General features: G+C 45.0%; 1 protein-coding gene across 3 annotated transcripts in view; it reads right to left on the bottom strand.

Moving 5' to 3' along the window:
• The window catches only part of aifm4 (apoptosis inducing factor mitochondria associated 4), an 83,559-nt gene extending 73,046 nt beyond the window's left edge, over positions 1-10,513 (bottom strand). The window contains exons 1-4 of one of the 3 annotated variants that reach the window (XM_085965056.1): positions 10,007-10,513; positions 5,620-5,764; positions 2,944-3,053; positions 1,870-1,979 (exon numbers count right to left, since the gene is read on the bottom strand). In XM_085965056.1, the coding sequence (XP_085821182.1) occupies positions 1,870-1,979; positions 2,944-3,053; positions 5,620-5,764; positions 10,007-10,031 (390 nt within the window). In that variant the 5' untranslated portion in view covers positions 10,032-10,513. The remainder of the gene's footprint in view (positions 1-1,869; positions 1,980-2,943; positions 3,054-5,619; positions 5,765-10,006) is intronic. The other 2 variants (XM_085965054.1, XM_085965055.1) reach the window with 2 other exon arrangements.
• Positions 10,514-27,747: the final 17,234 nt, after the last annotated feature.

Below are 27,747 nucleotides of genomic sequence, written 5' to 3'. Positions count from 1 at the left end.
ATTTAGTGGATGCTAGGATTCCATAGCAGAGATATGCAATAATGAAGTGCAATGAAAAGAAACAGTCAGTCTTCTAAAAAAATGACTGATGATCATATGAACTACACAAGGCATTCCAGAAAATGTTTGAAGGGTAAATTTGAACCTCACACCATTGATAGTGTTTATGGACACTCTTTCATTCATGTAAAAGATAGTCACAAATGGGCACACAAGATTTATGGTCTTTCACGTTCCTCAAAAGACACCTCGTTCAGAGTTCCAGGGTGGATTCCGGGTAGGATTAGAGCTCAGCTTACTTTCTGGCAAAGCAGAGAAACTGAGATAGACCTAAAAGCAGTATGGGCAAGAGAGCTGAGAGACACAGGCCAGCGAATGTTACAGCAAGTCCACAGATCCTTTATAGCAGCCACCAACAACAGCACTAATAACCATCCATTAGGAATGATTTGTCTGTTCAACCTATCGCTCAATGGATAAATGCACTGCCGGGTGTGGTCCCCCTTTTGTGCCAAGATAGCTGATCAAATAAGACAGTAATGGGGGTGTTGCAATTGGGGTGAGCATCTTGGGCCACAGGGGAAGAAAATAATTAACAATCAGCCAAGGTTCATGCACCTAATTGCTTTGCAGTGATTCTGCTAAAAAGTGCTCGTGTGTGGATGTTGTGCCAGGCCCGGGTCGAGCCACACACTGAAGTAACCTGCCAACACGTACTGTGTAGGTTTACACTTGAGAAACGGCCACTTGGGTGAAAAACCAAGAGGGCCGTCATCACACATGGAACTGTACCTCCGAAAAAAGACAACATCTTAATGAGAGGATGACAAGACTGAAGAATCTTTATGATTTATGCATTTTATGATCTGATCTCAAAAATTGCTCATCACAGTATAACCCAGGAATGCTTCCATTCATGGCAACAGTCCTGTAATTAAGTAACTAGTTCTGTAGAAGGGTTTCGACCAAAAACGTTGACTATTTCTCTCTCCACGGATGTTGCCTGGCCTGCGGAGTTTTTCCAGCATTTTCTGTTAGTCCTGTAACTAAAGGCTGATTGAACCATTTAAGGAATATTCCACAGTAAAGCCCCACAGCTGTCCTCTCAAGTACTTGCGAACAAAAGGCTTTGCCCTGGGATAATACTTTAAGTAATGCATTCTACTTGTGGCCTGCCTCAGTGTAAAATTTATAATAGAAGTTATTAATTTATTACATCTCATTGCGATTGTGACTGGTCTGATAGAAATAGATCTTTTACCGAGTTTCAATTTGTCTGAAACTAACTCAGACCTAGCATAATCATTTGGGTTATATTCAAATATGATTGATTATAAGCAATTTTGTAAAAGTATTAATTTGGCATTACAAAATTCTGCTTTATTTGGAAATTTCCAGTGAACTCAAAATTTCCCTCATTAGTATTTCTCTACTGGAGATCCAAAGTCAGCTTTCTTGTTCACTCAAAACAGTGGAAGTATTAGCGTGAATCCAAAGCTTATCCTGAATGGGTAGTAGGACACTTCCCTGCATTGCAAAAGATTTTCATTGCTTTTAATTGGATTAAATGTGCTGTGACAGCGATTGTCTAGAGAATCTCAACTATTTCCACTCCTGTGTAGAGTTGTAACCATCCCTCACTGAAGATCTTCACCATTTATCACCTCCTCAACCCCCATACCGCTCAGAATGATTCTTCATTTGAAATCATCAACAGTGTAGGCATGGATATTAATCATAAAGGAATTACTTTAAAATTCAAATTAACCTCTGGCTGTTGGCTGCTAAATTTAACGAAGCAAATATTTTCACTGAAAATGAGTAGTTCCAGTACAAATGATAGAATCAATAGAGCAGTTTAAATTGTACCTTAAAGCATTGCAGTCCATCCAGGGTAGGAAACTCTTCAATATCACCTGTTTTTATATTAAAACAAGCACCATGCCAGGGACACCGAACCCTCCCATTTGAGAGAACTCCTACAGATACAGGAAGATAGGAGATTGGTTAGAACCAAAAACATTGAAACTACTGTCGGCAGCAAAATATTTGGCATGCATTTCAGAAATTAAAAGTATAAAAAGTGTACCAGCTTGACTCAATTAGTAACATACTTGCCTCTAGGACAGAAGGTTATGGGTTTGAGCTTCAATTGCAGGGGCTTGAGCTCAAAATCAAAGCAGACACCAGTGCAGTACTGAGGGAGTGCTGTTTTGTCAGGTGTGCAGTCCCGCAGATGAAGCATTAAACCGACATTCTGTCGGCCTGTTCAAATCGTGCCACAGGAACATTAATGTTCAGAGAGGGAGTAGCCTGGCCACTATTCCTCTCTCAACCAGTACCACTAAAAACAGTTAAACTGGTCGTTCATTTCATTGCTTTTTGAGGGATCTTGCGGTGTGCAAAATAGTTGCTGTAGTTGCCTGCACTTCATGGGTGTGTGAAATGTTTTGAGATGTGATAAGGGGCTGCAGAAATGCAACTTTTGTTTTCTTTAAATAGCAGGTGGAGGCTTGATGATTTCCCCACAGGGAAGGTAAAACCATCAGGCGAATCACTCTACAAACTGCTCCTGTGGACCTCCCTGCATTGATCGAGCACCCATTTTGGGCAGGCTGTGTGAGGTGTGGCAACAATCACGAAGATCAGCAACTCACCATATGGGGAAATTAAGAGTACAAAATTTCATTCTGGCAATTGGTGGTATCATGTGTTAGATCATGGCAATTGGTGGTATCATGTGTTAGATCATGGCAATTGGTGGTATCATGTGTTAGATCATGGCAATTGGTGGTATCATGTGTTAGATCATGGCAATTGGTGGTATCATGTGTTACCATCAGGTATTTTAAAATTACTGGTCTTGAAAACAGTCCATTATACTACAAAGAAGGTGGTTTGTTAATGAACAATTTAACGTTTATGGAATACAACACTTTTTACCTTTTACCAATGGAGCTCCATAATGACTGCACAAGTGTCCGATGGCACTAAATTCTCCATTACTTCTGATAAGTAGCACCTTGTGGTTTTCGATTTCAACTTCACGCATCCTGTGTGGGACAGCAGAAGCTTAAAACTGATTAATCACAGGAAATAGGATTAAATATTACTGGAAAGAATATTAAATATCAGTACAACCAGTTCAAGTTTACACTTCCCTTCTAACCTCGCATATCAAGAAATTAGGTTTTAGTTTTTCTGGCTGATTGCAATGCGTGTAATTTAGTTTTAAATGGAGCCTTTTCATAAGAAAACCAAGACATTGTGCAGTTTTTTTACTACCTTGGTACAAATGTCTGTGTTGCTGGGGAAATTAAATGATCATGTGCAATTATCTAAAATTTTCAGTGAGTAAAATGGAGAGTACAAGACCACTGCTCTCCGATATTCCAATTCCGCAGCTTGTAGTCTGACAATTCACTCCATAAAAGTACATATTTCATTCGAGCATAAAATTTCAATACCACCAAGCTAGTCACTCTCACCAAAGAGCATTACAAATCTTCAAAGTTATTCATTAATTAAAGCTCAGTACATTATATTTAGCAAATCCACTGGCAACTTTCATGTAAATGTAGGATGACACTTTATAGTCCCACTATTAAGAAAAATCTTCAAACATTTCTTACTTAAGATTTAACTGCTCAATGAATGATTAAATAAGATGTGGTCCCAAGATTTGCAGTAATTACTTTTATCTAGTTTGCAGAAATTCCCAATACCCTTTCTTGACACACTAGTTGTTATGTGTCACATCATGATTTAGCATCACATAGTAATACATAGTGTAGGCAAGGGTTCCTTGTTGTGGTTGTTAAGCAATAAAATGGTTGATTGAAGTGCAAGACTGTAGTATGGCTGCTCGCAGCAACCTTGAGTTTCTGATAAAATATTTTGATTATCGTAACAATTTTACCAATTTGTTGACCAGTCAACATAAACAAAGCAAAAAGCAACACATAAACAAATAAATCATAAATCACTCGATCAAAAAAGTTAAACCAAAGTGGCTTCCTGAACCACCCACTCTCTGAATTAAAGTACATCTCTCACACAAGAGATACTGTATGTTCATATAGGCAGCATATAAAACTAGCTATATTAATGTAGTCTCATTATGGTCTGACGTCTCGAAGATTCAAGAACAGTCACCTAGTTGCCCACAGTATACACATTCCCCCTCCCCCAGTGCGCACAATTTTTTTTTTTTTTTAATATATATTTGTCCCTGGGATGTGGCCGTCGCTGGCAAGGCCAGCTTTTATTGCCCATCTGTTTGAATTTGAATTCCTAGTAAATTGTTTGTGGCATTGCACACTTTCAGTTGATAAACACAATTTTTTTTATGCACAAGATGGAGATGGAGTTGGGAGAGAAATTTCAGAAACTTGTTCCATTGCACCACCTAATGGCCAAGGCCTGCAACTACCTTGTACAGTCAACTGTTTACATCCAGGATTTCTATTCCAAATATTTACATAAGCGGTTTCAATATTAAATGGGGACATAAAACCATAACCAAAATCAGGACAACAGGACGTGTGTGTGTATGCACAAGATTTGTAATACTATATCTCGGTCATGATGGTCCAGCCATCGTGGTGTGGAGCAGGCTTGATGGACCAGCTGGTCTTTTCCAACCCGTCAATTTTACATGTTTGTATTCTAACTCACTGGAGTTGTTGGTGAGCTGGGAGTCCACCATGGAGTGAGCAGAGGCATGGAGCAGGGCCGGAGGTTTCAGGGCCGGAGGTTACAGGCCGGAGGTTTCGTTAGACATCAGGCCAATCGATTTGAAACATAGCACGGGGCAATGAGATCAGTCACATGGACCAATCAGATGTCAGAAATAGAGCTCAAGTGATCTTCAACAAATGAACACAGACAATTGTTTGTAAAAGAAAATAAATAATAAAATAAAGAAATAAATATAATAAAATAAAAGAAAGAAAATAAATATGCTGCATTTTATTCTCATCCTGGTGGCCAGTTTATAGATATGACAAGGGAGCAATGGATGGTAGCAGCACCCAAAATATAATGATTTTTTTTTTTTTTTTTTTAAATTTGCTTATGGGATTTGGGGGGGGGGGGGGGGGGGTCGCTGGCAAGGCCAGCATTTATTGCCCATCCCTAGTTGCCCTCGAGAAGGTGGTGGTGAGCCACCTTCTTGAACCGCTGCAGTCCGTGTGGTGAAGGTGCTCCCACAGTGCTGTTAGGGAGGGAGTTCCAGGATTTTGACCCAGCGACGATGAAGGATCGGCGATATACTTCTAAGTTAGGATGGTGCGAGACTTCTGGGATCTATTGCTCCTTTACATTGAAAACATTTAAAAGAAAGATTTATCTGCTCAATAAATGATTAGATTAGGGGTGGTGCAGAGATCTGCAAAGTGGATTCACTTCTTGGGATAAGTATAAACTGCTGTGCCTGGTGAGATACATTTTCCGTTTCCCATCTCCCTTTAACAATCAAAATGTTTCCTTCTTAGCTTTGGGGCAGCAAACGCTCCATTCCCACAATATTAATCAAATACAGTAAACCAGCCTGCAACTGATAGGTTTTTTCTATTTAAAGACCTTAATATTCTGACATTATAAAATACCAGCACTTACTCTCCATCTTGCATCTCAGTAGCCGAACAAATCTCTTTTACAAACACATCCTCAGGCTCCCCTTTCATTTTACTCGTATGCTTATGTTGGGCACCATGTGATTCATTCGTTTGCGCCTCAGAGCCAAAAAGAGTGGGAAGATCAACTGTATTGGGGAGAAAAAGAGTGGGCAAAAATGATTTAAGTTCACCTCCCTTTGTAAAGCAACAGGAGAGCAGCTATACCATTTATTGGAAAATAGCAAATTTTAAAATATTCATTGCTGTAAAACAAAAGGAGGAGAAATGCACAAAGGTCCCACATGATGCCAGTTTAGTAAGATTTCCATTCAAGGTCACTCTCACCCAGATCAGGTCAGGAGTTTTTCTAACTGGAAATAGCGCCACATTTTACAGTTCTTGAGGATGATACGTGGCTGAGTAGAGTGTAAGATTTTGAATAGCTGGCTGACAAGTATGTTGGGGAGGAAATTATTCTCAAATTATTTTTGAAAACTGCAGCTTTTCAGGAATGAAAGCTTAGTTTATATATAGTTCTGTGTACAGATCAGTACTAAAGATCTCTGAGAAAGCTAAACTTACTGAAAATAGCCACTTATTAAAATGTGCTCACTAAGAGCATTACAAGAAATGAGAATCTAACGTCAAAGCATTCAAAGGTCTGAAAACTATTTCTTGTCCAAATAGAAAAAGAGAGCTAATCACAAACACAACCCAGGGAGGAGGAATTTAAACTTTGCTATTAACCCTGAGCTATTGTTATACTACAGACATAGTACTAAAGATCCAGAGATAAGTTTTACACAGACTTATCTCCAAATGCAAGCCTGCAATTCGATGTATACTGACTCTGCCTTAGTTACTGCCCACTTAAAGCAAATGTTGTTATAAACTAAACCAGCACACATAGGCTCTTAAAAGGACATTTGCTAATAGGATTAATCAAATAAAGGAAATGTTTTATGTTTTATTTGGTACAGGTGGTTCTGTTAAGAGACTCGGGTTGCAATAGAAATCATTTTTCAATGCAATTAATGCCATCCTCCAATATTAGGAGTTTATTTGACTTGCCACCGCTATTCATTTCAAATCACGATCTCGTTTTAAATTCAAGTGGAGGTTTCAGCCACAACAGAGAAACATTGTTCAAAAATACTACTAAATTAATTAGTGAGGAGTGAGCAAGTCCAAATAACTGAAATGTCAGGAGCCCTTCTCACAAGCACAGGTTGTTGTATAAACCATGTTAAGATGTGAGGCTGAACTGAGGCCAATTAAAGTTTACATTATGTATGGATTTATTCAGGGTCGGCAAGGGATTCCACAGAATCCTAAACCCTCCCCCACTGTACAGGTTCCTCAACCCTCCCCCAATGAGCAGAGATTTAGCAATTCCCTTCACCCACAGTGTGATTATCCACATCAGTACCGGGGGGGGGGGGAAGATTCTCCCCCACCTGAGCCTCTCCTCCTCCTCACCATGAACAGAGCTTGTGGCTCCCTCCCCAAAGGCGAGTGCAAAACCAGTTGCTTCGGTAAAGAATACCCCCTCACAGGGCAGGGATTCCCCTGCTGGTGAACAAAGAATCCATCTCCCTTAACCACCACACCTCACTAGGTAAAGATCACACCCTCCCCCAGAGCAGAGAATCCGACAAGCCCAAACCCCAACCCGTGGAGCAGAGCTCCACAGCTCCACTTTGAGCAAAGATTGCTCCTCGTTGAGTGGAGCCCCCTCCCCCTTACTATGCAGAGATCTATGCCCCCCCCCCCTTATAATCCGCTGAGCAGAGATTGCAGCCATCCTGAACCCCTTCCCGAACTGAGCAGAGAATTCGGCATCATATTTTTGGCAACAACTAGAGCCGAGAAATCAGATTCCCAATGACCAACTGAAGAACTGTCGATAATAAAGCAGTGGAAGTGCATTCAGAGCATTTACCGACTGGCCTTCTCTGTGAACCAAGGAAAGAAACTGGAAAACTTTAAGCACTGTACATCGCACCGCCCCCCCCCCCAAAAAAAAACCCCAGTAAAGTTTGCAATTGAGCCCCACGAGCAACAAAAGCATAGCACGACCCCACCCCCTATAGTGATCTGAACTGGCATCTCTTCCAGCCCTCCACCCAGAGCCGAAAACCTTCCTCTATAATGTCCCCACTTCCACAGAAAGAGAAACGCTTTCCCCCACCTCTCTCCATCACCGAGTTGGAATTGCCCTTACCCAGCACCACGATCCCCATCCACGATTAAACATAGAAACATAGAAGATAGGAGCAGGCCATTCGGCCCTTCGAGCCTGCTCCGCCATTCAATGAGATCATGGCTGATCATCCAAATTCAGTACCCTGTCCCTGCCTTTTCCCCATATCCCTTGATCCTTTTAGCCTCAAGAAATATATCTAACTCTTTTTTGAATATATTTAATGAACTGGCCTCCACTGCCCTCTGTGGCAGAGAATTCCACAGGTTCACCACTCTCTGGGTGAAGAAATTCCTCCTCGTTTCAGTCCTAAATGGCTTACCCCTTATCCTTAGACTATGACCCCTGGTTCTGGACTCCCCGACCATCAGAAACATCCTTCCTGCATCTAGTCTGTCCAGACCTGACAGAATTTTATAGGTTTCGATGAGATGCCCTCTCAATCTTCTAGACTCCAGTGAGTATAAGCCCAATCGACACAATCTCTCCTCGTACGTCATTCCTGCCATCCCAGGTATCAGCCTGGTGAATCTTCGCTGCACTCCTTCCATGGCAAGAACATCCTTCTTCAGGTAAGGTGACCAAAACTGCACACAATACTCAAGGTGCGGTCTCACCAAGGCCTTGTACAACTGCAGCAAGACATCCTTGTTCTTGTACTCGAACCTTCTTGCTACAAAGGCCAACATACCATTTGCCTTCTTAACCGCCTGCTGCACCTGCATGCTTACCTTCAGCGACTGGTGCACAATGACACCCAGGTCTCTTTGCACTTCCCCTTCTCCCAATCTATTGCCATTCAAATAATAATCTGCCTTCCTGTTTTTGCCACCAAAGTGGATAACCTCACATTTATCCACATTATAGTGCATTTGCCATGTTTCTGCCCAATCACCCAACCTGTCCAAATCGTGCTGGAGTTTCACGACATCCTCCTCACAGCATACCCTCCCACCCAGCTTTGTGTCATCTGCAAATTTGGAGATATTACATCCAATTCCCTCGTCCAGATCATTAATATATATTGTGAGCAGCTGGGGTCCTAGGACCGATCCTTGCGGTACCCCACTAGTTACTGCCTGCCACTCAGAAAACGACCCGTTTATTCCAACTCTTTGCTTTCTGTCCGCCAACCCCCTCTCCTCCAACCCTCCCCCATCCACCTCACACTCTCCTCAACCCCTGAAAGGGCCCTGGACTAGTGCCATGAACCTCTATTCAATTCTGTTGCTCCCTCTCCTCCACTTCTTTCTCCTGCCCTGCCCCCTCCTCCCTTTCCCCTGCCCTCTCCTCCCTTTCCCCTGCCCTGCCCCCTCCTCCCTTTCCCCTGCCCCCTCCTCCCTTTCCCCTGCCCCCTCCTCCCTTTCCCCATGCACCAACTCCCATTCTCCTCTCCCGGTCCAGGCTTTCTAGCCTGCTTGACTTGAATCTTGACCGCCCATGTGCAACACCGCGGGAGACCGACTAGCAAGAAAAAGCGTTAATCAGTTTTATTACTTACTAACGCATGGTAAACAGGTTATATAACGAGGAGAAACGTTAGAACTCAATCTACACCCTAATCGTGACACGGACAATAACACGGCTTTATTTATTGTGAATTATCAGCTGAGCTCGCTGGCTTCACCTGCAAACCCTAAACACACACGCATTGAGTAAGAGACGGGCTAGCGGCACCGAATCACTTTGTTGGGAGATTCGGTTGAAGGGGTTAAAAACACACTTGATTTAATTTATTTGACTTGACATTATTCGCAACAAAATACCAATGTTGCTGAATTTTAATCCCAGATTACTGACAAATTGCAAATATCCTATAAAGTGCATTTAAAATAGCTTTTTTTTTTACTATGTTGAATGGGGTGGTTGTAAATTTACACAACAGAAACATCAATAATTAGCATTTAAAACACATTAAAGAACTCACATTTTTACTGGAAAAAATGAAACATTTCCGGTGACTTTACTGTGTATCATTTCACTTCAGTATATATTTGATAACCTTGTCCTGTTCATTTCGAAAACAGGACAACACTAAGAAACATACACTTGAGCTAAAGTTTCATAAATAGTAGATTCACAATTATGTAAACGTTTTGGAACCACGACTTTGTTCCCCATCCAATGTGGGACAGTTTTTTTTTCCCTGACACCTCCAATTAAACGAGTGTGCCTTTCTCGTTACCTGATTTGGATTTGGCTCCTCCCATCGCATAGAATGAATTGGCTTGTTTGGAAAGAGGCGCAGGTACAGTGGCGAGCAGCGAGCCCCCGCTCGGTGCAGGGTCAGGAGGCAGCGGCGGTGAGCGCCGAGCCCGGAGTGCCAGAGCAGGACAGCGGCAGTACTGGCGGCAGCAAGGACGCGAATGGTCAAGCGGCTCCAAGCTGCCAATTGTTCGCCGAGCCTACGCCAGTAGTAGATCCCTGGGTAAACAATCAGCGCCTATGTAACATGCTGGTCTCCTAGGAACCGCCCCGCCCCGCCTGATGTCACAGAGCTGTCACTGCCCAGACCGTCAGACACAATGAAAACCCCGCAGTTCCTTTTTTAAAAAAACCATAGAATTGCAGCAGCAGCAGTCACTTCACCACTTTAAATGTAAGTGCATTCCACAATTCTAACTAAACCAGAAGGATATTTGGCTCTCGTTATACTGCAGTTTATGGAAGTAGAGTCCCATGAAACTCAATGGGCTGGATTTTCATTCAGGAGTCGGATGGGAGGCGGGACTACAACTTTCAGGGTTGTAGTCCCGCCTCCATCGAGATGCGGCCAATCCACGCGATTTTAACTTGATTGACCTTGTTGAGCCCGCCCAGCAGGCCAATTAAGGGCCACCCGGCAACAGGTGACGTCACAGATTGATATTTCATCTGTCAAGACCTTTTGACAGATGAAATATCAGCGTTTGACAGCTGTTTGAAGCTGTCAAACACGGACAGGTTAGAAATCTCTCCTGCACAGAAAGCTGCAGGCTGTCACTTTTGACAGTTTGCAGCCATTCTGCTTTCTGTGGTGAGATGAGGGACTCCCTGAACCTAAAGGAAGGAAGGCTGAAAAGGTAAGAAAAGGTATGTAAAATTTATTTAATCCCTTTAGACACACCAAACACACTTACCTTTGCACTCATGCACACATCACTCACCTGAACACCGACATCTCGACCCCTCCAAGCGGGTACCTTTGCGCCCCCAACCTGCCTCCGTGCCATCTTCCCAGGAGGCAGGTACCCGACCCGCGCCGGTTCCCATCGCCTTGAGGCTGGAAGGGGATTAGTGCCAATTAATTGCCTGTTAACAGGTAGTTAACAGGCAGTTTTTTTGCTAATTCCTATTTTGAGCCCTAAAGTGTGGGCTTCTCGACGGCTCCGAACCTCGCCAGGGTCAGCGAGGCGATCTGCGGGGGTCGGAGGGGCTGAAATGTCCGGTGTGCAGGTGAGTGATGAGTGCAAGTGCGGAAAGGTAAGTGTGTGAGGTTACTCTAAAGTGTTTTAGTAAGATTTGCTCTTCCTCCAGGCTTCATCCCTTTAGGCTGCAGAGCTGCTTCATCTCACTGGCAGAGAAAGCAGAATGGCCGCTGCGTTCTCAAATACAGCCACCTTCTGCTTTCTGCTCAGGGAAGCTTTCTAAGTGAGTCTTGAGTAAAGGACTCAACTTAGAAGACAGATTGTCAGCTTCACAGAGCTGTCAAACAATGACAATTCATCTGTCAAAAAATCTTGACAGATGACACATCATACGCTGATGTTCTCTGTCACCGGCTTTCCCTTAATTGGCCGGCTGGGCGGGCTTAACAAGGTCAATCGAGGGAAAGTAGCGTGGGTTGGCCGGACGTTGATGGAGACGGGACTAAAACCCATCAAGCAGCAGTCCCGCCTCCATCGCGTCCCCATTGATAAAATCACTCCCTAAACTCGGAATTTGGTGAGTGAGGGAATTCGGTGCATTGAAGGAAGTGGTGTTGTTCAGGTATTTTTATCAAAACAAGGAGTGGCCCGAGAGAGGCAGCGTGAGACAGCGATACCCGAGAGCTGAGGACTAGACACATTAATTAAAATTAATAGTTTAAAATTAATACTTTAAACAAGATACTAATTAGCTTCTGAAAGAGGAAACAGACATTTTTTAGATCATGAATGGGCAGCTGATACCTGTTGCTTGCAATTCCTGCGCCATGTGGGAACTTCAGGACACTTCATGTGTCTTGGGGGACCATGTGTGTAGGAAGTGTTTCCAGCTCTAACTCTTTCCTTTACTCCCCCACAGGACCATCTGGAGCCCCCATCGCCACTGCCAAGGAGGAAGAGGCTTTGCAGCCAGGCTCCTCAGAGGAAGCTCCAGCCTCTGAGGGCGCAGCGTCAGCAGAAGTAAGCACACCCAGCACCAGCGCAGACACTCACACCTCGGTGGGACCTTCGGGACATAGAGTAGTGCTGTCACCTGGTGTATTACAGCTCACAAGTGAGCATCAGCAGAGTGTGGAGACAGGGACAGCAGTGGAGAGTCCTTGTCGGAGGGCGCAGGCCTCTGCCAGCTCAGCTCCGCTGCATGTCGGCCCTTTGCCTCTGGGTCCATCCGCAAGAGAGGAGGTGATGGATCTCCATGCACAGATGCAGGAGTCTCTGGCAGGTTTTGTCTCCAGGGTCGCTGCGAGTGTGGAGTGAATGGAGGAGTCCATGGCAAGCATGAGCAGAGCCTTATTGGAGTCATTGGCGCATGAAAGCATCACCACGGAAAGGTTGGCTACCTCCGTGGTAAGGCTGGCTACTGCCGAGGAGAGGAGGGCTGCAGCCGAGGAGACGAGGGCTGTGGCCAAGGAGAGGAGGGCGGCAGCTGAGGAGAGGAGGGCTGCAGCCATGGAGGAGCTTAGTCGCCAGGGTATCGAAAACATGGTGAGTGCTCTGAATAGAATGGCATCTCTTGAGGAGCGATGGGCATCTATTGAGCACCGAAACCAGACCTTCATGGAAGTCCCTCTGAGCAGGACTTCCAGTGCTGAGATGGGTCCCCATGGCCCCCCTGATGTGCAGCAAGGTGCTCTCCAGCCACTTGCAGGCGCTGAGGGGGAGCTGACCCATAAGAGGGAGGTTGTTGGCACACCTCAAGGAAGTGGGGGCTCTTCTCCACACGCTCACACTTCCATGCCACTTCAGAGCCCTCAGTCAGAGCCCCGCCGGAGTCCACACCCCAGTGAGATAGGAGTCTCAAGCCCTGCACAGCCGCAGGAGCAGCAGACTGCTGGCGAGCCCTCACAGGCTCGCCACCCCAGAGGACGCCTGCCAAAGGTGTCGAGACAGGCGCAGCAGGAAAGTGAGCAAGGGGCCTCCACATCTGCTGAAGCCACAGGGGTACCACTACGTAGGAGCACACGTAAGAGAAAAATAAAGCACCACTAATCACAAGGGTAGTCACTTGGGTGAAAAGTCTTGTAAATAGTTTTAGTGCCATCAGTTTCCTGCACATAAAAAATCTGGTGGCAACTGCTGCAGTTATGGCATATGTCATTTGGCGAATGGGGATATCACATAGAGGCCTTAGGATAACTTGCAGATGTCAGCAAGCTGGTCAAATAGGTAGGAATGTGCAGGCATGGGCCACTGTCCATGATCAGTTAAGAAGCAGTGAGGCTGCAGTGTTTGATGTACCAGGCTACACAAATCTGCCCAGGATGAGTGCGTTCCTTGCATTCCGCCCAGCAATGTTCTCGTGCACTGGTGCCGCTGGTTGGCGGGCCTCTGCAGGATGCTCATTTCCCCCCTCCTCCTCCTCCTCCTCCTCCTCAGCATCATCCTCATCCGAGGCGGCTCTGTGAGGAGCCTCTTGGTCCTGCGGAATCGGCAAGCCACGACGCTGTGCCATGTTGTGAAGCACACAGCATACCACGACGATTTTGGAGACCCTGGCTGATGAGTACTGTAGGGCTCCACCTGATCTATCGAGGCATCTGAAGCGCATCTTCAGCAATCCGATGGTTTGCTCGATAATGCATCTGGTGGTAATATGGCTGGAGTTGTAGCGCTCCTCAGCTTCGTTGGCTGGTCTCCTCAATGGCGTCATTAGCCAAGAGCGCAGGGGATATCCCTTGTCTCCAAGTAGCCATCCTTGAAGTTCGTTTGGCGGACTGAATAGCGGAGGCACAGTAGACTGGCGCAGTATGAAGAAGTCATGGCAGCTGCCAGGGTACTTGGCACAAACATGCAAAATCACCTTCTTGTGGTCACACACCAGCTGAACGTTAAGGGAGTGGAAGCCCTTGCGGTTGACAAAAACTCCTGGATTGCGGTGGGATGCCCTAAGGGCCACATGTGTGCAGTCAATGACGCCCTGCACCTTTGGAAAGTCTGCCAGCTGAGCTAATCCAAGCGCTCGCGCCCTCACACTTGCGCGATCCCTGGTGAAATGGATGTGATTGTGCGCGAGGGCAAAGAGGGCATTGGTTACCTGCGTGATGCAAGTGTGTGCGGCCGCCTGGGAGATGCCGCTGATGTCTGCTGATGATCCCTGGAAGGAGCCTGAGGCATAAAAGTTGAGTGCGGTGGTGACTTTGATGGCCACTGGTAAGGAGTGTGGACCTGGTGCTCTGGGCTCCAGGTCTTGCTGCAGCATTGCGCAGATGTCAGTCACAACCTCTCGCGAAAGTTGGAGCCGCCTCTGGCACTGCTGCTCAGTCATGTTGAGGTAGCTCACCCTGTGTCTGTAGACCCTGTTTGGGGGGTATCTCCTGCGCTGATGGCCTTCCATGCACTGGCCCCTTCTGGCCTGTGCTGCCTCAGGTGGCTGAGCCGCAGCCTGTCGCTCCTGCTGGTGCTGCTGTTGTTGCTGGTGCTGCTGTTGCTGGAGTTGCTCTAGCCTCCTCTGCTGTTGGAGATCCTCTAATGCCAGGAAGGGAAGGAACAAAAGGCCTCCCATGCTTCTGGCAGATGCCTCCGTTGAGGAGGCGCTGAGTTAGGGTGGTGAGAGGGGCTTCCCAGGAGCTCACACTGGAGAAGTGTGTGAGGCTCCAACCTTCCACAGCTGTGCCTAAGCCTTCAACAAGTTGCCCCAAGCCTTCAGCAACAAGGTCCTGCAGCCTACAAATGCTGTCTGATTAAATCTCTTCAGTCCTGATTGACCTGCAGCTGAAAGCAAGCAAGCCAACTTTGTTCATGCCAGGTTTCATCAGCGGTGTTCCCACCAGGCATGTTTTACGTGGGGAAAAGCTGAAATTTGCAAGGGACCCTGAAAATAGGATTAAACATGCCAATTATCAATCATTAGGCTCCCGCCGACCATTCCCGCCTGCTGCGTGCAGGACTGATTCGGGTCGCGCTGAAACACGGGGGCGAAAGTTGGGCGGGGCGGGGGGGGTCGCGATCCCCTATTTCTGCGATTTTCAGCCCCCGCCCGCCTGAAAACCCGCCCGACAGCTGGGGGAAAATCGGGGCCAAGGTGTTCAGAAAAGATAGGGAAGGAAAAAAGGGAGGTGGGGTGGCAGTACTGATTAGGGAAGACATTGTAGTGTTGGAAAGAGAGGATGTCCTTGAGGGGGCAAGGACAGAATCCATTTGGTTAGAGTTGAAAAGCAAAAAGGGTATGATCACGCTATTGCAGGTATTCTATAGGCCTCCAAATAGTGAGAGAGATAGAGGAGCAAATCTGCAGGGAAATCACAGAGATGTGCAAGAACTATAGAGTGGTGATATTGGGGGACTTTAACTACCCAAATATCGATTGGGATAATGCTAGGGTAAAGGGGAAGGAGGGGGAGGAATTTCTGAAATGTGTTCAGGAGAACTTCCTTGACCAGTATGTTCTCAGCCCAATTAGGAAGGAGGCATTGCTGGATCTGGTGCGGGGGAATGAGGTGGACCAAGTGTCTGTGGGAGAACACTTGGGTAACAGTGATCATCGTATCATAAGGTTTAGATTAGTAATGGAGAAGAGCAAGGAACAATCTGAAGTAGAACTTCTAAATTGTAAGAGGGTTAACTTCAATGGGATGAGAGGGGATCTAGCCAGAGTAAAATGGAACCAAATATTGACAGGAAAAACTGTAATGGAACAATGGGTGATCTTTAAGGAGGAGATATTTCAGGTACAGGCTAGGTACATTCCATCAAGAGGGAAAGGTAGGGGAACCAATGCCAGGGCTCCTTGGATGACGAGGGAGATAGAGAATATGATGAAACAAAAAAAGAGGGTGTATGATGCATGTCAGGTCAAGTGAGAACCAGGCCAAATACAATAAGTTGAGAGGGGAAGTGAAGAGGAAAATAAGATTGGCAAAGAGAGAATATGAGAATAGAATGACAGTTACCATAAAAGGGAACCCAAAAATCTTCTACCGGCATGTAAATAGTAAGCGGGTAGTAAAAAGCAGGGTGGGGCCTATTAGGGACAAAGAGGGTGATTTATGCTTAGAGGCGCAGGGCAAGGCTAGAATACTTAATGAGTACTTTGTATCAGTGTTTACTAAGGAAGAGGATGCTGACAAAATATCAGTGGAAACGGAGATGGTAGAGGTAATGGATGGAGTGAAGATTGATAGGCAGGATGTACTGAAAAGGCTGGATATGCTTAGAGTGGATAAGTCGCCTGGTCTTTTTGGCTTGCATCCCAGGTTGCTAAGGGAAGTGGGGGAGGAGATAGCAGAAGGGCTTGCCATAATCTTCCAATTGTCCCTAGATGTGGGGGAGGTGCCAGAGGATTGGAAAGTGGCAAATGCGACACCCTCGTTCAAAAAAGGGTACAAGGACAATCTTAGTAACTACAGGCCGGTCAGTTTAACATCAGCGGTGGATAAGGTTTTAGAAACAATAATCAGGGAAAAAATTAACAGGTACTTGGAGAGGTTTAAGTTAATTAAGGAGAGCCAACACGGATTTGTAAAAGGCAGATCGTGTTTGACTAATCGAATTGAATTTTTTGATGAAGTAACAGAGAAGGTTGATGAAGGGAATGCAATGGATGTTGTCTACATGGATTTTAAGAAAGCGTTTGACAGAGTACCACATAAAAGACTGGTTAACAAAATTGAGGCTCATGGAATAGGAGAGTCAGTGTCAGCTTGGATGAGAAATTGGCTTAAGGACAGAAAACAGCGAGTTGTGGTAAATGGTTGTTTTTCAGACTGGAGGATGGTAGACAGTGGTGTTCCCCAAGGGTCAGTGCTGGGGCCACTGCTTTTTTTGATATATGTAAATGACTTGGATATTGGAATACAGAGTAGAATTTCAAAATTTGCTGATGATACCAAACTTGGGGGTGTGGCAAACAGTGAGGATGATACCAATCGACTGCAACAGGACAGATAGGCTAGCAGAATGGGCAGACAAGTGGCAGATGGAATTTAATACAGAGAAGTGTGAGGTGATGCATTTTGGCAGAAGGGATAGGAAGAGACAATATAGACAATGGCACAGTTCAAAAGAGTGTGCAGGGACAAAGGGACCTGGGGGTTCATGTGCATAGATCTTTGAAGGTGGCAGGGCATATTGAGAGAGTAGTTAGCAAAGCATATGGGATCTTGGGCTTCATAAATAGAGATATGGAGTACAAAAGCAGGGGAGTTATGCTGAACCTTTATAAAGCTCTGGTTAGGCCACAACTAGAGTATTGCGCCCAGTTCTGGTCACCACACTTTAGGAAGGATATGAAGGTCCTTGAGAGGGTGCAGAGGAGATTTACCAGAATGGTTCCAGGGATGAGGGATTTTAGCTATAATGTTAGGTTGGCAAAGCTGGGGTTGTTCTCCTTGGAGCAAAGGAGGTTGAGGGGAGATTTGATAGAGGTGTAGAAGATTATGACGGGTTTGGATAAATTAGACCAAGAAAGGCTGTTTCCATTAGCTGATGGTACAAGGACTAGGGGACACAGATTTAAAGTTTTGGGAAAGAGATACATAGAGTCATAGAGTTATACAGCACAGAAAGAGGCCCTTCAGCCCATCGTGTCTGCACCGGCCATCGAGCCCTGTCTATTCTAATCCAATTTTCCAGCACTTGGTCCGTAGCCTTGTATGCTATGGCGTTTCAAGTGCTCATTTAAATGCTTCTTGAATGTGGCGAGGGTTCCTGCCTCTACCACTCTTTCAGGCAGTGAGTTCCAGATTCCAACCACCCTCTAGGTGAAAAAGTTTTTCCTCAAATCCCCTCTAAACCTCCTGCCCCTTACCTTGAATCTATGCCCCTGGTTATTGACCCCTCTACTAAGGGGAAAAGTTCCTTTCTATCTACCCTATCTGTGCCCCTCATAATTTTGTACACCTCAATCAGGTCCCCCCTCAGCCTTCTCTGCTCCAAGGAAAACAACCCCAGCCTGTCCAGTCTCTCTTCATAGCTGAAGCGTTCCAGCCCAGGTAACATCCTGGTGAATCTCCTCTGCACCCTCTCCAATGCAATCACATCCTTCCTATAGTGTGGCAACCAGAGCTGCACACAGTATTCCAGCTGTGGCCTAACTAATGTTTTGTACAGCTCCATCATAACCTCCCTGCTCTTGTATTCTATGCCTCGGCTAATGAATGCAAGTATCCCATATGCCTTTTTAACCACCTTATCTACCTGTCCTGCTGCCTTCAAGGGTCTATGTACATGCACACCAAGGTCCCTCTGATTCTCTGTCCTTTCTAGGGTCCTACCATTCATTTTGTATTCCCATGCCTTGTTAGTCCTCCCAAAATGCATCACCTCACACTTTTCAGGGTTAAATTCCATTTGCCACTATTCTGCCTATCTAACCAATCCATCTATGTCGTCCTGTAGCCTGAGACTTCCCTCCTCGCTATTTACCACTCCACCAATTTTCGTGTCATCTGTGAACTTACTGATCATACCTCCTACGTTCATATCTAAATCATTAATGTACACTACAAACAGCAAAGGACCCAGAACCAATCACTGCAGTACACCACTGGACACAGGCTTCCAATCACAAAAACAACCTTCGACCATCACCCTCTACCTCCAAAATTGGATCCAATGTGCCAAATCCCATGGGCTCTTACCTTCTTGACCAGTCTCCCATGCGGGACTTTGTCAAAAGCCTTACTGAAGTCCATGTAGACTACATCAACTGCACTACCCTCATCCACATACCCAGTCACCCCCTCGAAAAATTCAATCAAATTGGTTAGACATGATCTCCCCCTGACAAAGCTATACTGACTATCCTTGATTAATCCTTGCCTCTCCAAGTGGAGACTAATTTTGTCCCTCAGAATTTTTTCCAATAATTTCCCTACCACTGATGTTAGGCTCACTGGCCTGTAATTCCCTGGTTTATCCCTACTACCCTTCTTGAATAATGGTACTACATTAGCTGTCCTCCAGTCCTCTGGTACCTCCCCTGTGGCCAGAGAGGTTCTGAAAATTTGTGTCAGAGCCCCTGCAATCTCCTCCCTTGCCTCACACAGTAGCCTGGGATACATCTTGTCTGGGCCTGGGGATTTATCTACTTTTAAGCCCACTAAAACCGCTAGTACATCCTCCCTCTCAATACTAATTTGTTCAAGTATATCACAATCCCACTGCCTGATTTCTATGCCTACATCGTCCTTCTCCATAGTGAACACAGATGCAAAATATTCATTTAAAGCCTCACCTACATTTTTCGGCTCTACACACAGATTGCCACTTTGGTCCCTAATGGGCCCTACTCTTTCCCTGGTTATCCTCTTGCCCTTAATATACTTATAAAACACCTTGGGATTTTCCTTTATTTTGCCCGCCAGTGTTTTTTCATGCCCCCTCTTCGCTCTCCTAATTTCTTGTTTAAGTACCCCCCTGCACTTTCTATACTCCTCTAGGGCTTCCACTGTTTTTAGTCCTTTGTATCTGCCAAAAGCCTCCCTTTTTTTCCTAATCCATTCTTGTATATCCCTTGACATCCAGGGTTCCCTGGGCTTGTTGGTCCCACCCTTGACCTTTATGGGAACATGTTGGCATTGTACTCTCTCTATTTTCTTTCTGAAAGACTCCCACTACTCTGATGTGGATTTTCCTACAAGTAGCTGATCCCAGTCCACTTTGGCCAGATCCTGCCTTATCATATTAAAATCGGCCTTCCCCCAATTTAGAACCTTTATTTCCGGTCCATCTTTGTCCTTTCCCATGACTACTTTAAATCTCACCAAATTATGGTCACTGTCACCAAAATGCTCTCCTACTGACACTTCTACCACTTGCCCAGCTACATTCCCTAGAATTAGGTCCAGTACCGCCCCCTCTCTTGTAGGACTTTCTACATGCTGGCTCAAAAAGGTCTCCTGGATGCTCTTTAAGAATTCCGCACCCTCTAAGCCTTTCACACTCTCACACTTAGGGATAGCATAAGATCCAAGGAGGGGACATATAAATTGGCCAGAAAAAGCAGTAAACCTGAGGATTGGGAGCAGTTTAGGATCCAACAAAGGAGGACAAAGGGATTAATTAAGAAGGGGAAAATAGAATATGAGAGTAAGCTTGCGGGGAACATAAAAACTGACTATAAACACTTTTATAGATATGTGAAGAGAAAAAGATTGTTGAAGTCAAGCGTAGGTCCCTTGCAGTCAGAATCAGGGGAATTTATAATGGGGAACAAAGAAATGGCAGACCAATTAAATACACATTTTGGTTCTGTCTTCACAAAGGAGGACACAAATAACCTCCCAGAGATGTCGGGGAACATAGGGTCTGATGAAAGCGAGGAACTGAAAGAAATCAGTATTTGTAGGGAAATGGTGTTAGGGAAATTGATGGGATTGAAGGCCAATAAATCCCCAGGGCCTGATAATCTACATCCTAGGGTACTTGAGGAAGTGGCCCTAGAAATAGTAGATGCATTGCTGATCATCTTCCAACATTCGATGGAATCTGGAACAGTACCCATGGATTGGAGGGTAGCTAATGTTACCCCACTATTCAAAAAAGGTGGTAGAGAGAAAACGGGGAATTACAGACCGGTAAGCCTGACATCGGTAGTGGGGAAAATGCTAGAGTCCATTATAAAAGATGTAATAGCAGAGCACTTGGAAAACAGTGACAGGATTGGACAAAGTCAACATGGATTTACAAAAGGTAAATTGTGCTTGACTAATCTACTGGAATTTTTTGAGGATGTAACTGGTAAAATAGATAAGGGAGAACCAGTGGATGTGGTGTATTTGGACTTTCAGAAGGCTTTCGATAAGGTCCCGCATAAGAGATTAGCGTGTAAAGTTAAGGCACATGGGATTGGGGGCAAGGTATTGACTTGGATAGAGAACTGGTTTGCAGACAGAAAGCAAAGAGTTGGAATAAACGGGTCTTTTTCCGAGTGGCAGGCAGTGACTAGTGGGGTACCGCAAGGATAGGTCCTTGGACCCCAGCTATTCACAATAAATATTAATGATCTAGACAAGGGAACTAGGTGTAATATCTCCAAATTTGCAGATGACACAAAGCTGGGTGGGTGTGTGTGCTGTGAGGAGGATGCCGAGAAACTCCAGGATGATTTGGACAGGTTGGGTGATTGGGCAGAAGCATGGCAGATGTAATATAACGTGGATAAATGTGAGGTTATCCACTTTGGTGGCAAAAACAGGAAGGCAGATTATTATCTGAATGGCAATAGATTGGGAGAAGGGGAAGTGCAACGAGACCTGGGTGTCCTTGTGCACCAGTCGCTGAAGGTAAGCATGCAGGTGCAGCAGGCGGTTAAGAAGGCAAATGGTATGTTGGCCTTCGTAGCGAGAGGATTTGAGTACAGGAACAAGGATGTCTTGCTGCAGTTGTACAGGGCCTTGGTGAGACCACATCTTGAGTATTATGTGCAGTTTTGGTCGCCTTATCTGAGGAAGGATGTTCTTGCCATGGAAGGAGTTCAGCGAAGATTCACCAGGCTGATACCTGGGATGGCAGGAATGGCGTATGAGGAGAGATTGGGTCGATTGGGCTTATACTCGCTGGAGTTTAGAAGAATGAGAGGGGATCTCATTGAAACTCATAAAATTCTGACAGGACTGGACAGACTAGATGCAGGAAGGATGTTCCCGATGGTCGGGGAGTCTAGAACCAGGGGTCACAGTAAAAGGATAAGGGGTAAGCCATTTAGGACAGAAATTAGGAGGAATTTCTTCAATCAGAGAGTGGTGAACCTGTGGAATTCTGTACCACAGAAGGCAGTGGAGGCCAATTCATTAAATATATTCAAGAAGGAGTTGGATATATTTCTTAAGGCTAAAGGGATTAAGGGGTATGAGGAGAAAGCAGGGACAGGGTACTGAATTTGGATGATCAGCCATGACCGCATTGAATGGCGGAGCAGGCTCGAGGGGCCGAATGGCCTACTCCTGGTCCTATCTTCTATGTTTCTATCCCAGTTAATATTGGGGAAGTTGAAATCCCCGACTATTATTACCCTATTATTTCTACACTTCTCTGAGATTTGCCTACATATCTGTTCCTCTATCTCCCCCTGACTGTTTGGGGGCCTATAGTATGCTCCCAGCAAAGTGCTTGCCCCCTTTTTGTTTTTAAGTTCTGCCCATATGGCCTCATTAGAGGAACCTGCTAAGATATCATCCCTCCATGCAGCAGTAATTGACTTCTTGATTAATATTGCGACGGGGGGACATGAGGAAGAACTTTTTTACACAGCGAGTGGTGATGACTTGGAACGCGCTGCCGACGAGAGCGGTGGAAGCGGAGACGATCAATGGTTTCAAAAGGAAATTGGATAGGCACTGGAGGGAAATAAACTTGCAGGGCTACGGGGATAGAGTGGGGGAATGGGACTGACTGGATTGCTCTACAGAGAGCCGGCAAGGACTCGATGGGCTGCATGGCCTCCTTCTGTGTTGTTATGACTCTATGGGCAGGAATTTAACTCAGGAGTCAGGTTGGAGGCGGGACTACAACTTTTGGGGTTGTAGTCCCGCCTCCATCGAGATGCGGCCAACCCACGCGATTTTAACTTGATTGACCTTGTTGAGCCCGCCCAGCGGGCGCAGCAGGCCAATTAAGGGCCACCCGGCAACAGGTGACGTCACAGACTGAAATTTCATCTGTCAAGAGCTTTCGACAGATGAAATATCAGTGTTTCACAGCTGTTTGAAGCTGTCAAACACTGACAGTCTTACTTCTAACCTGAGTCCTTCTCCACAGACTTAGTTAGAACTCTTTCCTGCACAGAAAGCTGCAGGCTGTCACTTTTGACAGTTCGCAGCCATTCTGCTTTCTGTGCCGGTGAGATGAGGGGCTCCCGGGACCTAAAGGAAGGAAGGCTGAAAAGGTAAGAAAAGGTAATTTACACTTCTTTAATCACTTTAGACACACCAAACACACTTACCTTTACACTCATGCACACATCACTCACCTAAACACTGACATCTCGACCCCTCCAAGTCCTTCAACCCGACGGCCCGCCTCCTCTAACTTGGCATGGTTTGGAGCCGTTGGGAATCCCACACTTCAACCTTCAAAATAGGGATTAGGCTAAAAACTGCCTGTTAACTACCTGTTAACAGGCAGTTAATTGGCACTAATCCCTTCCCGCCTCGGGTAGGCGGGTCCCAGTGCGGGGCGGGTACCCGCCTCCTTTGAAACTGGCATGGAGGCGGGTTTGGGTGCGGGGTGGGGTCGGGACCCCTGATTTCGGGATTTTAACCCCCCACACGTCTCCAATCCTGCCTCCACGGCACAATGAAAATCCTGCCCTACGACTCTTCTATTATGCCAGTTGTATATTTACGCAGCGATATTTCTAATCCCAAATTAAAACCGCTATAATGTTGTTCAACCATATCAACCTGAACCAACCTGAAAGTGTCTTGATATATAAGTATAATAAAAACAGAATATGAACCTTTCTGGTGGGAAGCAGTTGTGATGAAGGGGCCCCCCTAGCTGAAACCTTATCTTCAGAGGCACAACCACTTGGCAGGGTGGGCATGATAGCGAAGGCATTTCCAGGATCAGAGTACTAGCAGGACATATACCCGTGTCAAAAAGGTTGGATGGGAAACTACAAAAGAACACAATACTGTAGCTGCTGGAAATCTGAAATAAATACAGAAAATGCTGGAAATTTTTTGACAAAAGGGTTACATCTGACCTGCTGAGTGTTTCCAGCAGTTTCTGTTTTTGTTGGATGGGATATGTTCCCGTCTTCCCCTAGTGGCTGTGCCTATAATAAACCTCTCTTTTCTCTCTCTGATGTCGATCCACCTGCTGTGCATTTCCAGCATTTATAGTTTTGCTTACATCTAAAATATAGTGCAGCTAGCAGCCCCCAGTGCATTCAGTAGTACCTTTTAACCCGCTCATCTAAAGCATCCACTAGCATAAAAATAACAATGTTAGCTTGATTTCATTTGGCAAATTATGACAAATCTAAACAGGATACCAGTCAAAAATTCAACTATTAATATTCAAGCTAAAAACATACTTTTTGATCATTTCTTGGTACAAAGGTTTAGAGAGGTTTTGGTGTGGTTGTTGTATCTTTTCTTAATGCAGCATTTATGGGAGATTAAATTGACATCACAGTTATGCATGCTCTTTTTTTACATGTTCAGGGTTCAGGCAGCCATGGATTGCAATACTCAGACTGAGAGCATAAACATAATGAAAGCTCAATAAAGGAAATAAGGGCTATACAATCACCCCCAACAGCCCTTCTCCTTCACCTGGCACCTTCCCGTGCAAGCGCAGGAGATGCTACACATGCCCTTTTACCTCCTCCCTTCCCACTGTCCAGGGCCCCAAACACCCCTTCCAGGTGAAACAGCGATTTACTTGTACTTCTTGCAATCTAGTATACTGTATTCGCTGCTCACGATGCGGTCTCCTCTACATTGGGGAAACCAAACGCAGATTGGGCGACCGCTTTGCGGAACACCTCCGTTCAGTCCGTAAGGGTGACCCTGAGCTTCCGGTCGCCTGTCATTTTAATTCTCCGCTTCACTCCCGCTCTGATCTCTCTGTCCTCGGCCTATTACATTGTTCCAATGAAGCTCAACGTAAGCTCGAGGAACAGCACCTCATCTTTCGATTAGGCACTTTACAGCCTCCCGGACTCAATATCGAGTTCAACAATTTCAGATAATAATCCCTGCCCCCATTTTTCATGCTGTATGATTTTGCCATTCCCATTTGCAACATTTTCACAGGATGTTCTTTCAATTCCTTCCTCCCCTCCTAAATGCCGCCCCTCCCCCCATCTCTGCATCTGCTTAATATCTGTTACATTTCCAGCTTTTTCCAGTTCTGATGAAGGGTCCCAGACCTGAAATGTTAACTCTCTTTCTCTCTCCACGGATGCTGCCTGGCCTGCTGAGTGTTTCCAGCATTTTCTGTTGTTATTTCAGATTTCCAGCATCAGCAGCATTTTGCTATTGCAATCTATCCAATATTAAGTTAGACTAAATTATGCTAATTTACTAACTTAACCATGAGAAATAAGCCATTTAACCTTTGTTGATGTCTGGCTTGGTCTTTGCTGCTTGTAAATCCCGTTAAATAGCGTGGACAATAAAGCTGACAAGGAAGCCACTGTGTCTATGCATGAGGGGGTATCGTGTTTGGCTATTAAGGTACTTTTAGTGACACCTGTGCACATATTACCAGTATTTTTGCTAAGAGGTGTCTTGTAATCAAAAAAGATTTCAACAATTATTTTACCTATCATCAGAAACCAGAAATCAGAAATCAATATTGTTAGCTCAATGGGTTGCCATACAAGAACACTGATGTCCCAATATGGCAGAAAATGACATCCTGATCAAATAGAATGCGTTAGTTCAGATTCAATGAACAATTCTGACAAAAGGTCCTCGACCTGAAACATTGACTCTGTTTCTCTCTCCTCGATGCCGCCTGACCTGCCGAGTGTTTCCAACATTTTCTGTTTTTATTTCAGATTTCCAGCATCCGCCGTATTTTGCTTTTGTTTCAATGAACAGGTAGTGGAGATCATAGTGAATGAAGTGTTCAACTGGAGTCTAATCATTTTTGGGATACTGTCAATCCCCAAACCTGAGGATACATAGCTGGGTTTACGATGAGCTTATATATCTTTATTCCAGTGTACATTCAGGTTAAGCGCACATGAAAATCCAGCAATGCCACTATTTTTATGTTGGTTTTGAGTGTGCCTCTGATAATTTGGTGAGTGGGTCTACCTCCATTTTCTCATGAGAAGTTCATCCTTCACCTGCTTCTTACAATTAAACATTGCAGATTGTGTAGTATTAAATAAGCCCCTTCCTGGTGACCAGAAGGAGCTCAATTGCTGACGCCACCTTTTCTTTCTTCCATCTTGTTTGGGATGTATAAGTGACTGAAGTGCACAAAGCTTACATATATAAAAAAAATCAGAACTCATCATTCCCATGAGTGACTCAGTGACACTGACAATACTTAAACCCTACCTCAGTTATAATCAAATATGTTGAGTTTAAGGTTACTTCATGAGAATTTTTTTTTAAATGCAAGAAATACACAGCCCAGCCACCATCTGTAAAGAGATGAATATTTCAGGTGTTTACCCTTCTTCTGAACTGAAAGCTCAAAGATAAGCAAGCCTTCATGTAAAATGGAAAAGAAGAAAGGGAAGGGTGACAGAAAGAGACAATCTAATTACCAAGAGGAAGTTAATGGACTGAATGACCACTGCTAAGTAGAGAAGCAGGGACCAGCTAAATGAAATAAAAGATCATCTCAGTGAGGTTATGAAAGATATTTAGAAGAACAAAATAATTATGCACTAAACAAAGGCAAAATACTGCAGATGCTGGAAATCTGAAATAGAAACAAAAAATGCTGGAAATTGGTTAAGGATAGAAGGCAGAGCAGTGGTGAACGGATGTGCTTCTGACTAGAGAGAAGTATGCAGTGCGGTCCCCCAGGAGTCGGTATTCAGACCATTGTTTTTCTTGTTTTATATAAATGGCCTGGACTTGGGTATAGGGAGTACCAGTTCAAAGTTTGCAGATGATACAACACTTGGCAATGTAGTAAATAATGAGCATGATAAGTAGGCTTCGGGAGGACAAAGACAGACTGGTGAAATGGGTAGACACATGGCAGATGCAATTTAATGTGGTTAAGTGTGAAGTGATGCACATTGAGAGAAACAACATGGAGAGGCAGAATAATCTAAATGGTGCTATTTTGAGGGGGGTGCAAGAACAGAGGGACCTGGGGGGGGGCATATTCACAAATCTTTGAAGGTGGCAGGGCAAGTTGAGAAGGCGGTTAAGAGTGTGTATGGGATACTTTGTAAATAGGGACATTGAATAAAAAAACAAGAAGTCATGCTAAACTTTTACAAATCTCTGGTTAGGCCACAGCTGGAATATTGTGTACAATTCTGGGTACCATCCTTTAGGAAGAATGTCAAGGCCCTGGAGAGGGTACGGAGGCGGTTTACCAGGATGATACCAGGGATGAGGGAGTTCAGTTATGTGGAGTGATTGGAAAAGCTGAGATTGTTCTTCGTAGAGCAGAGAAGGTTAAGAGAAGACCTAATAGAGGTATTCAGAATTATGAGGGATTTTGATAGAGCAAGTAGGGAGAAACTATTTCCTCTGGCAAGTGGGTTGGTAACCAGAGGTCATAGATATAAAATAATTGGCAAAACAACTAGAGAGGAAATGAGCGCAAATGTCTTCACACAGAGGGTTGGTAAGACCTGGAACACACTACCCAAAAGGGTTGAATCAGATTCCATAGGAACTTTTAAAAGGAAATTGGGCAAATACTTGAAGAGAACTAATTTGCAAGGTTATGGGGAAAAGCTGGGGTGTGGGACTAAATTGGACAGCTCTTTCAAAGATCCAGCATAGGCGGAATGGGCCGAATGGCGGCCTCGTGTGCTGTAAGATTCGATGATTCTAAATACTCAGCTGGTCGGGAGGGAGAAACAGAGTTAATGTTTCAGGTCGATGACCTTTTATCAGAACTGGCGAAAGTTAGAGATGTAACA

Source organism: Somniosus microcephalus, chromosome 22 (assembly GCF_052327205.1).
Source record: "Somniosus microcephalus isolate GS21.2 chromosome 22, FLI_Smic_1.0, whole genome shotgun sequence".
Taxonomy (NCBI): Eukaryota; Metazoa; Chordata; class Chondrichthyes; order Squaliformes; family Somniosidae; genus Somniosus; species Somniosus microcephalus.
Note: the sequence above shows the minus strand (reverse complement) of the source record. Positions and strands in the feature narration are given on the sequence as shown.